This window comes from Mus caroli, unplaced genomic scaffold (assembly GCF_978045245.1).
Source record: "Mus caroli unplaced genomic scaffold, Mus_caroli_1 scaffold_11, whole genome shotgun sequence".
In the NCBI taxonomy this organism is placed as follows: Eukaryota; Metazoa; Chordata; class Mammalia; order Rodentia; family Muridae; genus Mus; species Mus caroli.
This window is the reverse complement of record NW_028227266.1, coordinates 107213077-107227294: the sequence shown is the minus strand read 5'-3', so window position 1 is coordinate 107227294 and position 14218 is coordinate 107213077. Positions and strand designations below refer to the sequence as shown.

At 46.2% G+C, this 14218-nt stretch overlaps 2 protein-coding genes across 4 annotated transcripts in view; both read right to left on the bottom strand.

Moving 5' to 3' along the window:
• Nucleotides 1–4609: 4609 nt before the first annotated feature.
• On the bottom strand, nt 4610–9997 carry CUNH3orf62 (chromosome unknown C3orf62 homolog). 2 transcript variants are annotated; one of them, XM_021172832.3, is made up of 4 exons: nt 9634–9997; nt 8882–9283; nt 6887–6978; nt 4610–5097 (listed from the first exon to the last, which is right to left on the bottom strand). In XM_021172832.3, exons 2-4 carry the CDS (start codon nt 9277–9279, stop codon nt 4832–4834), a joined length of 756 nt encoding a protein of 251 aa, XP_021028491.1. In that variant the 5' UTR covers nt 9280–9283; nt 9634–9997; the 3' UTR covers nt 4610–4831. The 2 variants fall into 2 exon arrangements, with proteins under 2 accessions (XP_021028491.1, XP_021028490.1); XM_021172831.3 differs by lacking the exon at nt 9634–9997 and having other exon boundaries at nt 8882–9599.
• Nucleotides 9998–10231: 234 nt separating this feature from the next.
• The window catches only part of Usp4 (ubiquitin specific peptidase 4), a 45961-nt gene continuing 41974 nt past the window's right edge, over nt 10232–14218 (bottom strand). For both annotated transcript variants that reach the window (XM_021173310.2, XM_021173311.2), the window contains 2 exons: nt 11417–11505; nt 10232–10825 (listed from right to left, as the gene is read on the bottom strand). In XM_021173310.2, coding sequence (XP_021028969.1) covers nt 10667–10825; nt 11417–11505 — 248 coding nt within the window. In that variant the 3' untranslated portion in view covers nt 10232–10666. The remainder of the gene's footprint in view (nt 10826–11416; nt 11506–14218) is intronic.

Below are 14218 nucleotides of genomic sequence, written 5' to 3'. Positions count from 1 at the left end.
AGCTTAGTAACAGGGCTTGTCTTTTTCCTGCCATGTTAAGGTCGCGTGCCTCCACAGTGAGAGAAGCACCACGTGGCTCCCAGATGCGCCCTGTCTACTGTCTTCTTGATCGTCTTACAATTCCATGGGTGTCAGGATGGCCTTATCCTGCTATCTTGATCCTGGATGCAAAGGTGAGGGACACAGGCTCTCCAACTGCACTGCCTGTTTCCTCCTAATCCCTTGATTCTTCTGGAATCTTCTCTGAGGTTCAAGAGAAGACCAAGGAGCTAGGGGAAGTAGAACAAGAGGTTAATGTACTGCTCCCCGAGTGGAGAGCAGGAGGCACCCTGGTGAGAGTCCTGAGAGCTAGAGATGAGAAGACAGGTTTCAGTGCCTGATGGAGCAGAGAGTTGCTAATACCCAAGTGCCCTGGCACCTGGGTAGGGCATTTAATTATAGGGCCTTGAAATGTATCTAGGTAGCCTGGGTGGCAGCCATGCTCGGGAGTGTGGGGAAACACTGCCATGTAGTTGGCCTGAGGGCAGTGCCAATTTCAAGCTCTTGACTGCAGCTGTTCTGCCCTTGCCTGGCTACCTTTCTTCCCACTGCTATTTAACTCTCTCTTGGCAACAGGCCCTTCATAAGCCTCCTCCAGCCATCCAATCTTTTGTTCTAGAAACATCTGTAGACTATCTCTTGCCTTATTGTCTCAGTCTACGTCTGAAGCTTTGGATTTAGCATATTGGACTGCAGCCATGGAACCTGAAAATCACAAGGGTGGATGGGCCCAGCCTCTCATCTGCCTTATGCTGTGATTTGAATTTGCAGTTTGCAGCTAGCAGGTTCCACTGCGCCTATTTATTCTTGAATTTGCCTTGTTTCTATTTTGATTCTTGTAATCCAAATTGCACTCTGGTGTTTCCACGGAAACAATTCAGTGATTGTTTGGTGTGCCAAGATGAACTGCGGGGGAGGGAAGCTGAATGACGTCCAAACATTTCCACGTTTGTCAGACATGACCAGGATCACCTGTCACACAGCATGACTGCTTTGGACTCTTTAGTTCTACTAAATGCTGTGTTCTAGGCTTCTCTATCCTCTTCAGCAAATTCCTGAAAAACCATTCCTCCTCCTCACCACTGAGCAGATGACAAAGACAAGAAGGACCTTAGGGGCACATTAGTGAGCCAGGGGATGTAAATGGGTGAGGAGGAGGTCCTAAGCCCACTTGAGTAACCTGGGTCTGCCATGTTTCCGCAGGGATGAAAAATAGCCATTTGGATGATATTTAAATGAATTCCTTATTTCCTCAATCTAATCTTCATATAAAGCCTTTACTAAAGGAAAACCTACCTTTCTGGCCAGGGGGAGCCTGGATTCACCTTCCTTGTCTTGTGTTGGGCCCACATTCCCAAGGGCCAGTAACTCCACCATAAGCAAAAACAAAAACCTGTCACTTCAAAGTGTTGCATGGTTAGGGTTCCGTCCTCATCCTTCAAAGCCCTGATGGAGACTAGACCTTGAGCTGTGACCCCAACTAGGACTTGGTTTTGTGAGACCTGTGACATCCAGCCTGAGGATCCAGAGCCCTCAGGTCAGGGGTCCTATAGGAGTCCTGTGTGGCTGGAAACCATCCCTTCAGTTCTCACAAACTGTGACAATTGGTGACATTATCCAGGGTTGATTGATGGAGATGGGGATTAGGACGGGGTGAAACTCAGTGAGAAGTGCTATCCTGGTCTGGATTCTGGGATTGTTCAGCAGACACACTTGATTTCTTTATACTGAAATGATACATATCTACTGTAGATAGAAATAGAAAATATTTTAAATCACTGTAATTTCCTTTGATGCTTCCCTAAGAATATTTCACTTAAGTATTTTTTGTAATAGGTGGGAGTTGATTGCATTTTTTTAAAGATTTATTTTTTATGTATTGTATTGAGTACACCGTCATGTCTTCAGACTCACCAGAAGAGGGCATTGGATCCCATTACAGATGGTTGTGAGCCACCATGTGGGTGCTGGAAATTGAACTCAGGACCTCTGGAAGAGTAGTCAGTGCTCTTAACCTCTGAGCCATCTCTCCAGCTCCTTGATTGCATTTTTTAAATGTTAAGTTTTGGAATAACTTTAGATTTATAGAAAACCTCAATATAGTGAGCATGAGTGTATTCTGCCTGGCTTTTCCAGTGTTGACATAAAACTGGTTTATCTGTCAAAACCGGGAAGCTCTCCAGACATTAGCCTCAACCTTCAGGAAGCTTCCCCTCATTGCTGCTGATAGATATCCTTTACCATTTTAGCTCCAGTGCTTAGCCATTGTGTCTTCTTAGTGCCGGGAGGTCAGGGGTTTTGAATCATTTTTTCATGACCTTGGAAAATCCTGAAGTTCTGACCTCTAGAATGTCCTCTTGTGTGGGTTTGTCTAACTTTGCCTCATGGTTATAGGCTGAGGACTGTGGGTTTGTAGGCATATCACAGATCTGAGGTGTTCTTTCCCAGCTTTGCCTTGTACACTAACTGTGGTTTCTCAACCTTCCCAACCTCCTGTGACCCTTTAATACAGTTCCTCATGTTGTGCTGACCCCAACCATAAAACTATTTCCATTACTACTTCATAACTGCAATTTTGTTATAAAGTGAAATGTAAATATCTGAAATATCCAATATGTGAACCTGTAAAAGGGTCACTCAGTTCCACGGGACTGGAGAGCCGCAGGCTGAGGACCACACTATTATCATGTAGTCAGGAGAGTCGTGGACTCCTTAGCCTCCTGCTTAACTTCCTAAGTGCTGGAATTACAGGCATTTAGCCACCACACCTACATCTTTTAAGATTTAATGTTTTTTTTTTTTTCTTAAATTTGTTTTTTTGTCATCTGTTCTCTCCAGACCTGATAAGACTGGGTCCCTTTGTGTAACAGCCCTGGCTGCTCCTGTCCTGAACTCACTCTGTAGACCAGGCTGGTATTGAACTCAAGAGATCTGCCTGCCTCTGACTGCTGGGATTAAAGGCATATACCACCACCACCACCCAGTGAAAGATTTTCGTTTTTATGTGTATCTGTGCTAGTGTGTTACATGAATACAAGTGTTAGAGGAAACCTAAAGAGGCCCCTGGAGCCCCTGAAATTGAAGGTGTAACAGTCATGAGCCTCCCATCATGGGTGTTGAGAACCAAACTGGGTCCCTCTAGAAAAGTGGCAAGTATTCATAACTGCTCTGACAGCAAACCTACCTCTCCGGCCCTCTTTTTTTTTTTGGAAGAGTCTCACTACATAAACTTTTCTGCCATGCTATTCTCCTGCCTCAGCCTTCCGAGTTCTATGATTACTGGTGTGCACCACCACACCAGTCTTCTTGTTGGTGACATCTATGTGACATCATGGGAGAAGTCGCAGGATTTGTTGGGACTGCAGGTTTTTCCACTCTTCCTTTAGTCTTTGGAGTAAGGGTAATGAAACCTAATTCATTCTTTAGGGTAATGATGGGGTAAGAAGGGCAGGAAGGAAGCTCTATCTCCACATTTGCTGGTACACACCTTTGGCAGGCAGAGACAGATCTTTGTGAGTTCAAAGCCTGCCTGGTCTACATAGGGAGTTCTAGGACACCTAGGGATATATACAGCCTCTCAAAAACCAAAAGCAAAACAAAGTCCACATCCACTTGAGCAAGGCACTGGCGTGTGAACATGAATCTCACATAGGCTGGCACCTCTCCATCTAGAGGTGAGCAGAGATGGGCTAGGATGCAGTGAGCAGTCACAGTACCACCTCTCACTACACAGGCTGGGAGTGTTTACTGAATATGCTACCCCCTGCAAGGACTAAATGGCAGCTAGCCAACAAGAGCCACTGGTTAGACTTGGCCTTTTCTCTTGCCTCAGGCAGGCAATGCCAATGAACATCCCTGGTTGGAAACCAGTTAGCACTCATCAGGGAGGTCCATTTGACAAAGTGGATAAATGTGCTGAGAGATTGCCAGGTGATGGCATGAATGCTCCATCACACACCAGTCAAGTACCAACTGAGCCAAATCCTGAGACCAAACTAGCTGTGAAAAATAACTGAGTGATATACTCTGAGTCAGCTCACCCATCACCATTTTTTTTCTATGCTAACCTTGGGGCAATGGCCTGCTTCTCCACACCATCTCAGCTCAGCTAAGTGCTACAGAACTACTCATGGTGGGCTGAAGTGGTCAGGTGTGAAGGTGGACAGGTAAACCTTTGCTTACCTTCCCCTGCCTGCCCTCAGCAGGGGCCACATAGCTGTGGAGGATTGATTAGGTAAGGGGCCTCATGGGATGTCCTAAAGGAGGCAGCCTGGGATCCTACCAGAAACTGATTGCAGCAGATCTGGGCAGAGGCATTGCTCTGTGTAGGGTAGGGCTAGGGACTTGAGGAAAACATGGGACTGGGTCCCTGTGTGCAGTGTGTGCACTGTGTGAGGAGAATAGAGTACACAGGCAGGAGAGGGCCCAAGTCAAACTTCTGCCTGAGCCTGGCTCTTCTGAGTGGAGCTTACCTGTGATGGGCTAGCCCCAGGTAATAAACCCTTTTTATGGTTCCAGGGATTCATATAAAAGAATACAAGGACAAAGAGCAGAGGCACAACCTATAACCTATCCTGGGGACTGTATATATTCAACACCAACCAAGAATACACTTTAAAAAAATGTCAAGTCCAAAAAAACTTTTCAAACATTTCAAAATAACAGAACTAAAACCTGGGCTCTCAGCTCAAAATGGGATTCAGCAGAAATTAAGGTATGGCAATTCGGGCTCTGCCAACCCCTCGTGAAGACTTGTTCTGGTAACCACCGTGGTTGCTGACATCCACTCTCCTCACTCTATTTGGTATTTAAAAGAAGTCATCAAGTTGTAGTCTTCTTCCAAGTCCAGAACAGTCTCAACTATATTCTCATCATCCAGAGCCTGCTTGAGGCTGCCGGGGTCAGTGTCCAAAGCCTTCTGAGGACTCTCATCCACAAGCAGGGCCCATGCTTCCTCCTTGAAGGGTGAATCTTGGCAGTGTCCACACACACGGTTCAATTCATTTTCAAATTCTAGTTTTCCAGCCAATTCTTCAATAGTTCGGATACTTGTATGGTCTTAAAACAACAAGGACAAAAAGGACATATGACTTTACAGCTCTACTTAGAAGTTCCTGAGGACAGTCCAGGCATAAGATAAAAACCACAAAACTGATGTACTCAAGAAAGAACCTGTCTAGCCTGATACCTGATAGCTACCACAAGCTCGCAAGCACATAGACACACATAAATAGAAGAGCACTGCCAACTGCAGAATTCCTGTCCCAGCACAGACAAGTGAGCACCAATGTAAGGTGGGCCTGATACCTTCCCTTTACCCCAGAATTCATCTGACCCCAATTATCGGTATGAATTAAACACACAACATAGGCTTGATTTAATGAAACTCCATGACCTATGAAGAATGACAAGATGGTATGAAAAGCAGGGTCCTTCAGGTAATCCAAATGGGGACTGGTGCTGGCGAGGTCTAAGGAAATGACAGGCAGAAGCAACAGCCAGAGACAGTCAGTCCTCCAAAGTTACAAAGGTTCTGGGGCCTCCCACTGGGCCCTTTCTAACCTGTAGATTTTTCTAGGTCAGTAGTTTCTGGCAATGCCCGAGGGTATGTATCCCTCCATCAGGAGCTGCTGGTCCACTGTGCAACATGAATCATTTAGAAACAGCACACAATCACAGAACATACAGACACAGAATGTTTGAAGGATAAATGTCCAGCTGCTGGGTGTGGTAGTGCACAGTGATAATCCCAATATTCAGAGGAATCAGCAGGAAAAATTTCAGTTTGAGATTAGCCTGGCCTACCCAGCCAGATCCTGTTTGAAAAAGAAAAGCTTGGCATAGCCCTAGGGAGTCTCAAAACTAAACAATAACCAAAAAAGTGGGGGGTGGCCATGGAGAGATAGATGACTCAGCTGTAAAGAGGACTTGCTGTTCTTGCAGAAGACATGGGTTCAGTTCCCAGCACCCACATGGCTTACAACTCTGAAATTCCAGTTCCAGGGACTCCCATTACCCTCTTTTGGCCTCTATGGGCACAGGAATGCACATGCTATACATACATACATGCAGGAGAAATACTCATACACATAAGATAATCTTCAAATCGTGCCTAGATTAATAAAAAGAAAACTGGGACTTGAGAGAAGCCTCATCAGCTAGCAGCCCTTACTGCTCTGCAAAGGACCTACGTTTGGTCCCTAGCACCCATGCCAGGTGGCTCACAACCACCTGGGATTCTAGCCCCAGAAGGATGCAATAGCTCTGGCCTCTAAGAGCGCCCACACTCACATGCATATACCCACACTTAAGACACACATAGACATAATTAAAAATAAAATTAAAATATGAAAAATAGGACATATAGTGCTATGCTAACTAGCTACTTCTAGGGGAGATGTGAAATTTTGGTTTTTGCAACAGTCTGTGGCCTTGGCTGGCCTGAAAATTTGTAGACTAGGCTGGCTGTAAAATTCCTATAGATCTGTCTGCCTCTCCCTTCTGAGTACTGGAAGGATAGGTGGGTGCCATTCTCCCCAGCTACAAGGAAGACTTCTTCCACTACTGTAGAACAGTAGACTATCTGCTGTCTCTTCCCCTTAGGCCTATATCCCATTTTTTTTTTTTTTTTTTTTTGCAGCTCTACACTCAAGGACTAAGGCCCAGAAGCTGCTCTCTGCTCCTCAGGGACCCCAAATCATTATTAGAAACTGTAATGATATTACTGCTGTGTGACCTCACTAGGTTATCAAGGCGTGCGCCACCACGCCCGGCGTGAGCAAACTCAAGATGTGTGGACTCCTGGCATGTTGAAGGTCAGACCATGTGGTCTGGGCTCTCTACTTACCAATCATGTCTAGCAGATCCTTTGTGACCTCTTGGCTAGAACTGCTGAGCAGTACATTTGGGTCAGCTTTTAAATCTCTCTCCATATCCTTCCTGCAGTCCAGATTGGGTGCGGGATTGAGGGGAGAAGATGGGGAATTAGATATTTTCAAGAAAATATTGAAAATTTTCAGAAAATCCAAAACGCAACTGATTTGTTGTTTTTGAGACAAGGTCCTCACTATACAGTCCTGGCTGGCCTTGAACTTACTGTGTAAACCTGCTTCTGCATCCTGAGGGCTTGGGATTCAAGACATTAGCCATCTTGCCCAGCCAAGGCTAAAATGTACTGGTGACCACCATTTACGATATGACAATATCAGAAACTGGAAACTAAATCCGTGAAGAAACTAAGAGCCATAATGACCCATTCCCATTACAGACTGCATTCATCTTTATGAAACTAACACATATATTTGCAGTTAAATGGCTTCTCAATTTCTTGGCTTCGGGATAGGCAAGATGACCAGACATTTATGTCACATCTCATGCAATCATCCCTGATCTAGGTCAGGATGCCTGGGATCAGGCAGTTTGTAGTTATTTAATAGGCCTAAAGGAGACAGTCCAAAAGCACCCCCCAAACCCCAGGGACAAGTTTTCTCTGTGTAGCCCTGGCTGTCCTGAACTATAGACCAGGCTGGCCTCAGTCAATCTCAGAGGTCTACCTCTTCTGCCTCACAAGAGCCGGGATTAAAGGTGTGTGCCATCACCACCCAGCTGCCAAAAGGTTTTTAAGACAGGGGTGAAACAAAAACAAGGTAAATCCAGGAAGCAGGGCCTAGCCATAGACTTAGGTGTGGGAAAGCACCTTAAAAGCCAATGCCCTGTCTCTGAACATGTTATTACAATGTTGCACATTATTTTTTTGTGTTTAAACCAGGTTTCTGCAGGGCTGACAGTTCATGCCTACATTTCTTTTTTTTTTTTTTTTTTTGGTTTTTTCGAGACAGGGTTTCTCTGTATAGCTCTGGCTGTCCTGGAACTCACTTTGTAGACCAGGCTGGCCTCGAACTCAGAAATCCGCCTGCCTCTGCCTCCCGAGTGCTGGGATTAAAGGCGTGCGCCACCACGCCCGGCTCATGCCTACATTTCTTACACTTGGGTCTTTGCGAGTGTGACAACCCGAGTTGGCTCCCTGAACCCACAGGGCAGAGAGTCCACTCCTGAAAGGTTCCTTTTGACTTCTGTAAGCATGCTGTGGCTACACACATGCACACACACACACACAGAATTTTAAAAACGAGAAAAAATTGGCAGCTGGAGTATGGCTGGCTCAGTGGTTGAGAGCGCAGCACTGGCTGCTCTTCCAGATCTGAGGATCCCACATGGTACCTAACAACTGTCAGTAACTCTAGTTCCAGGGGATGTGATGCCACAGCCTTCTGGCCTCTGCAGGCAAAACATCTACATGTACAAAAGACAAACATTAAAAAAACTTAGGAAAAATCCTTAAAGTATCAAACCAGACAAAACATTGCTAAGGCTTGTAGATCAGCGGGAGTGCCTGCCCCAGCATGTGTGAGGCCTTGGATTCAGTCCTTAGCACTACCCACAAATTTAAAACTAGCTCAACACCGATTACCCTTTGGTACAGTAGTTTCCATGACTGTTTGGAAAATAACCAGGCTTTCAACCTAAACACATAAAAACTGTTTGCTGGCCTACATTCTAAAAACCATGAATTTCTTGTGTACAGTCAGCGCTCCAAAGAGGAGGCTAGCTTAGTCATTAGATCTGAGATCTTCAACTTTTTTTTGTTTGTTTTTTTGGAGACAGGGTTTCTCTGTATAGCCTTGGCTGTCCTGGAACTCACTTTATAGACCAGGCTGGCCTCGAACTCAGAAATCCGCCTGCCTCTGCCTCCCGAGTGCTGTTTTTTGTTTTTTTTTTTTTTTTCTTTGTTTTTTTTTTTAAACAAACAAATGTTTCTAGAAAGCTATCGAATTAAAATCACCTTAAACTTTCTTTTCTCCAGTCTTCCCCATCACCTGCAGCTCTCCAAAACTGTCTGTCACGTGCCAAAATGGAAGAATGCATCAAGACATTTTCCTTGCTGGTCAGAGGTTTTCTTTTGGGGTATAGAGGCTGAGGTTTTGCATTAACTGGAATATGGTGTGTCCCGAAGGCCCGGTTCTCACTCTCAGGAGCACACGAGGCACCAGAGCACGGGGCAGCAGAAGGGCAAGCAGCCAGTGGGTTTCTGCAGAGGAGCCTGTGTACCGGCAGGGAGGTGAGCGACTGGGCGTCCAGCCTCTGCTGGGCTGTGCACTCCTGAGAATGCCTGACTCCTTCAAAGGCTCGGTCTATAGCAGCAGTCAGCTCCTTTCTGCATCGTCGTAGTTTTTCAGACATTTCCCTAAAAGCGACCATGCTTTCTTTTATTAAGTGATAATTGTAAATGCACGGAGCAACGTGAGAATGATGCTTCTATACAAGAGGCTGGGATTCAACCTCGATTTCGAGTATGACCTACGGTTATACAACATCATCCTTCGTTCTTTTCCTCGGAGAGGGGCGGATCACCCGCCATTCTCAGAGGACCCAGGGTCACGGGGGAGGGCCCGAGACGCCCCGCCTCACCCCCCAGAGCTTCCTTAGCCTGTAGGCAGCTAAGCCTTTTCCCTCCACCCACTACTGCGCCCAGTCGCTGTCTGGGCCCCCAAACTATGGCCAGCCTAGGCAGGAAGGGGCCCGTTGAGTCCTCACCCAGCCGTTGCCGCACAAGAGTGGCCAACGGTCACTGAGTCCACGTTCCAAGACCAGCGATTCCCAATGCCCACCAACTAGGTTAAAGGTCGCGGTCAAGACTCACATGACCCCAATGGGAACAAAGGCCCCAGAGCGGGCCTGTTAGGTTGCCGGCTTTGCCACTAGGGGAGTAAGGCAAGGGTCAAGGAAGAGAATTCGGTCTGGAGGGGGTCTATTACCGGAAAAGTATTTTCTTAAACCTTATTAACTAGAATGTCTTGGAGATCTGAAAAATACCCATCGTGTTCTTCTGAAGCTAATGTGGAGAAACAATGCCACACACTGCACCCAGTTTTATGAACAGACTTCTTTTAAGGGAGAGCTAATGAAAGTTCCACACAGAATCACTTTATCAAGGGCAGTGGGGGACAAAACAGAACTTCGAGGGTTCTGTGAGAAACTGAAAACAATAGCCCAATACTAACTTCATTTCATAACCAGGAAGGCGGCTGGAAAATTCTGAGAGAACAAGAGAATAGAAACGGGTTTCAGAGACTGTTTAGAAAATTATAAGCCCATCTCAATGAACAGCAAAGAACTAGAGGACAACATCAAATTTGCTGGAGGCTTGGTTTACTGTGGCCAGACTACTGGGGTGAGCAGTGTGGGCACCAGAATCCAAAACCCAGGAGTTCAGAGCAGCCCTGCAGGTGGGTCTTCATGGCTGCACCATGCTCATTGCAGGGTGTTCCTCTCCACTCTTTGGAATCCATGAGACACATGCCACTGTGCACCAAACCCCATCCCACAATTCAGCTCCACAGGTTTTTCTCTCACCACCCGTTTAAAAGAAAAAATAATTCAGTCTCTTAACATATAACCCTTCCTTCTCAGAAAGCAGGGTCTTTTTTTTTTCCTTCCTCTTCTCATAAAAGAAGGTAATTTCCTCATCTGGTTTGAGATTGATATGAGCAGTCTTCAAGAGTGCCACAGATATTCTCCTGGGGGAGGATGCTGGTGTTGGGAGAGTGGCAGGGTCGCAGAGGCTGCATCAGTTGGTGTCCATGTTGTAAGCCTCCTCATCCCCCATGCCCTGCTGGGAGCTGCTCAGCTTCACCCCTCCATCAGAACTGGGGAAACTGCCCAGTGAAGACGTGCTGGAGCATTCGTCATCCCGACGCTGATAGAACAAGACGTAGGCGGCTTTCGTCTAAAACACAAGGAATGGGGTCCATTCACTGATAATAAACTCACCCCACCCCTTTCCTACCACCTGTGATCCCAGCAAGGAGAGGGGAGCCTGAGAGGAGAATTCTTTTCCCAAGTTCAAGGCCAGCCTGGGCTTCAGAGTAAAACCCTATCTTTAAAAAAAAAAAAACAATCTTAAACTGAATGTGGGGATGGATATCTGTAATGCCGGCACTCAAGAAGCAGAGGCCGGAGAATTTCCCTAAGTTTGAGGCTACAAACTTACAAAAGGAGTTTCAGAGCAGGTAGAGATATAGAGACACTATCTCAATAACCAAGCACACTGACTGGGTGACTGAGTGGACAGCTGTACGCTCAGGAACCTGCCACCTTTATTTCTTAGCTGCCTCCTGATGCCCCTGCCATGGCTCTAGCAAATGCAGATGCACTGTGACACCTCCAGGAAAACTGAGCTTCTCCGTTAGGAACGATCTAGGATGAATGGCAGTCTCCTCTGCTCCACTCAGAGCCCTAGCATATGAGGAGGTAACTTGAGGGCTTGAGGGAGCCAGGGAGGAGGCCAGGGAGGAGCAGGCACCTGGGAGGCACTCACCACTATCTGGTCCTCAGAGGCCAGGGACACGCTGCTGTCATCAAAGCAATACCACTTCCCGTTCAGTCTGTTCTTCGCATACGCAGTGTCTGCCAAGTCACACACCAAATGCTCCAATGGCCACCGAGAAAATTAATCTTGTAACTTTATTAGGCTAGCACTAAATACTCGCACATGCTCATGCCCAAAATGTTAACACTAAAATTAAGAATAATGTATACCCAGTGTGGATCCACTCAGGAACCAGAGACAGAAGTAAGTACTGCTCCCAAGTTCAAGGCCATCCTGGCCAAGTCTAGGTAGGTTGCACAGTGAAACCACATCTCGAAACAGAAAACCACCACCACCAAATTATAGAAATAATTTTAAAAATATGCACATACACATAAGTAACGGTCATTTATAGTCGATAATTTATAGTTCTTTTTATTTCTTCCCCAGAGGTTAGGGGATCCAAATCCAGGGCCTTGTGCTTGCTAGGCACACACTATGGCGCTAAATAAATCCCTGGCCCCTATGGCTCATGGTTTTGTACATTTTGTTTGTTTTTGGCTTTTCAAAACACGGTTTCTCTGTGTCCCCCTGGCGGTCCTGGAACTCAGAGATCCTCTGCCTTTGCCTCCCACAGAGATTAAAGGCCTGTGGCACTGTGGCCCAGTGGAAATAATTCACCATTTTTTGCAACCTGGATCTTTCAGACAAACTTGAAAGGGTGAGCACAGGGTGTCCTATAATTTTGGGATAGTAATCAATAAAACCGACCTACTTAATGTTAATATTTAAAATAATTTTAAATTTAATTTTTTTTAAATTTAATTTTTTAAAAAAGATTTATTATATATAAGTACAATATAGCTGTCTTCAGACATTCCAGAAAAGGGAGTCAGATCTTGTTACAGATGGTTGTGAGCCACCATATGGTTGCTGGGATTTGAACTTGAGACCTTTGGAAGAGCAGTCGGTGCTCTTGCCCGCTGAGCCATCTCACCAGCCCTTAAATTTAATTTTAAAAGCTGTGTGTGGCCGGGCGGTGGTGGCGCACGCCTTTAATCCCAGCACTTGGGAGGCAGAGGCAGGCGGATTTCTGAGTTCGAGGCCAGCCTGGTCTACAAAGTGAGTTCCAGGACAGCCAGGGCTATACAGAGAAACCCTGTCTCGAAAAACCAAAAAAAAAAAAAAAAAAAAAAAAAAAAAAGCTGTGTGTGTGTGTGTACACACGTGCCATGGTATTTGTGTGTGGACATCAGAGGTTAACGCTGTGGGGTGAGTTCTCTCCCTCTACTTTTTTTAAGAGTTCTTGGAATTGAACTCAGGTCACCAGGCTTGTGTGACCAGGATCTTTACCTGCTGAGCCACCTTGTCACCCTAGTGTGTATTTCTGAAACTCTGTGGACCACACTGGCCCTGAATTCAGATCCACCTGTTTCTGCCTCCCGAGTGCTAGAATTAACAGCAGATGCCACCACACTCAGATTTGTCTATTTTTAAATAAAGATTTATTATTTGATTACATGGAGGGTACCCACAGGTGTCATAGAGTTCCAGGCAGTTGTGAGCCACCTGACCTAGGTCCTGGGAATTAACTCAGGTCCTCTAAACAACAGTGATCTCCACTACTGAGCTTTCTCTCCAGCTGCGCTGGTGTCTATTCAATGACTGTAATCAGTGCTGGAGATATAACACAAGGAAAGAGCATGTGCCTGAGATTTTCATCTGTATCTCAAACAAAGATGGCCATGAGTATAATCCAGAGCCACAGAAGGACTCAAGAGAGCTGACGCTGCTAAAATTTAAAAAAGCAAAACAAAAGCAGAGGCTCCACTCCCATCTTCACAGAGCATGGGCTGCAGAGCTGGGGTGCAGAGCATGGGCTGCAGAGCTGGGGTGCAGAGGCCTTACATTTCCTCCTCTCCACAGCTGTGGCTGAGCCTCTGCCGTGGGCGGGGCTGCAGGCGAAGCTTGGCGGCCGCGCTACTTACCTAGGATGCACAAGGCTCTAACCCCATCCCAGCACTGGGGGGGAAACAAGGCATATTATTCTCCCAGGTATGGAGATGTGGACCTGTATCTTAGCACTTAGGTGCCTAGGGTGGGAAGAACATGGGTTCAGGGCCATGGAGGCCCACCTGGCAAGTCACAAGCCAGCCTGGTCTGGATGTGAGGTTCTGTCTCAAAACCAAACCAAAAGTAAACTCATTTTGGCATCTCTTCTTCCCTTGCATTTTCTCCAGGTTTTGGTTTTGCAGAGCTGGGATACTTCTGTAATTATAGTCACTAATTTTGTGTAGTTGTTTTAAATTATTAGGGACACTTCTCTGTAACATTAACTTTATTTGGAAACGGTTAAGAATTCTTTCACGGAGTACCTGAACCACAGTGCTCCGCTCGGAAACATTGGTCTACAGAGTGAGTCCCACGACAGCTGGGGTTACACAGAGAAACCCTGACTTGAAAAACCAAAATAAACAAAGAGAACTATGTTCTGTCATGTCCTTGCTCTAGTAGTTTCCAGAGTAACCCAGTGTGGTGGCTCACACTGTAAATCTTACTTTCCTAACAGGAAAGTAAGGCCACCCTGGCTGAGCTACATGGTGAGCCCCAGGTCAGCATAAGTGATCAGCAGGACCGTCTTGATCGACAAGGTTACCACCACTGAGGAAGGTAGGGAGGAGAGAGGGGCTGAGAAAGCCCAAAGCCTGAGACTAAAAACAAGGCAGGTGCTACATGAGGGCTGGCATCCAGGAAGAGGCCGAGGCACAGGAGGTGGGAGTTTCCATACCTCAGCAGGAAGCAGATGCCAAT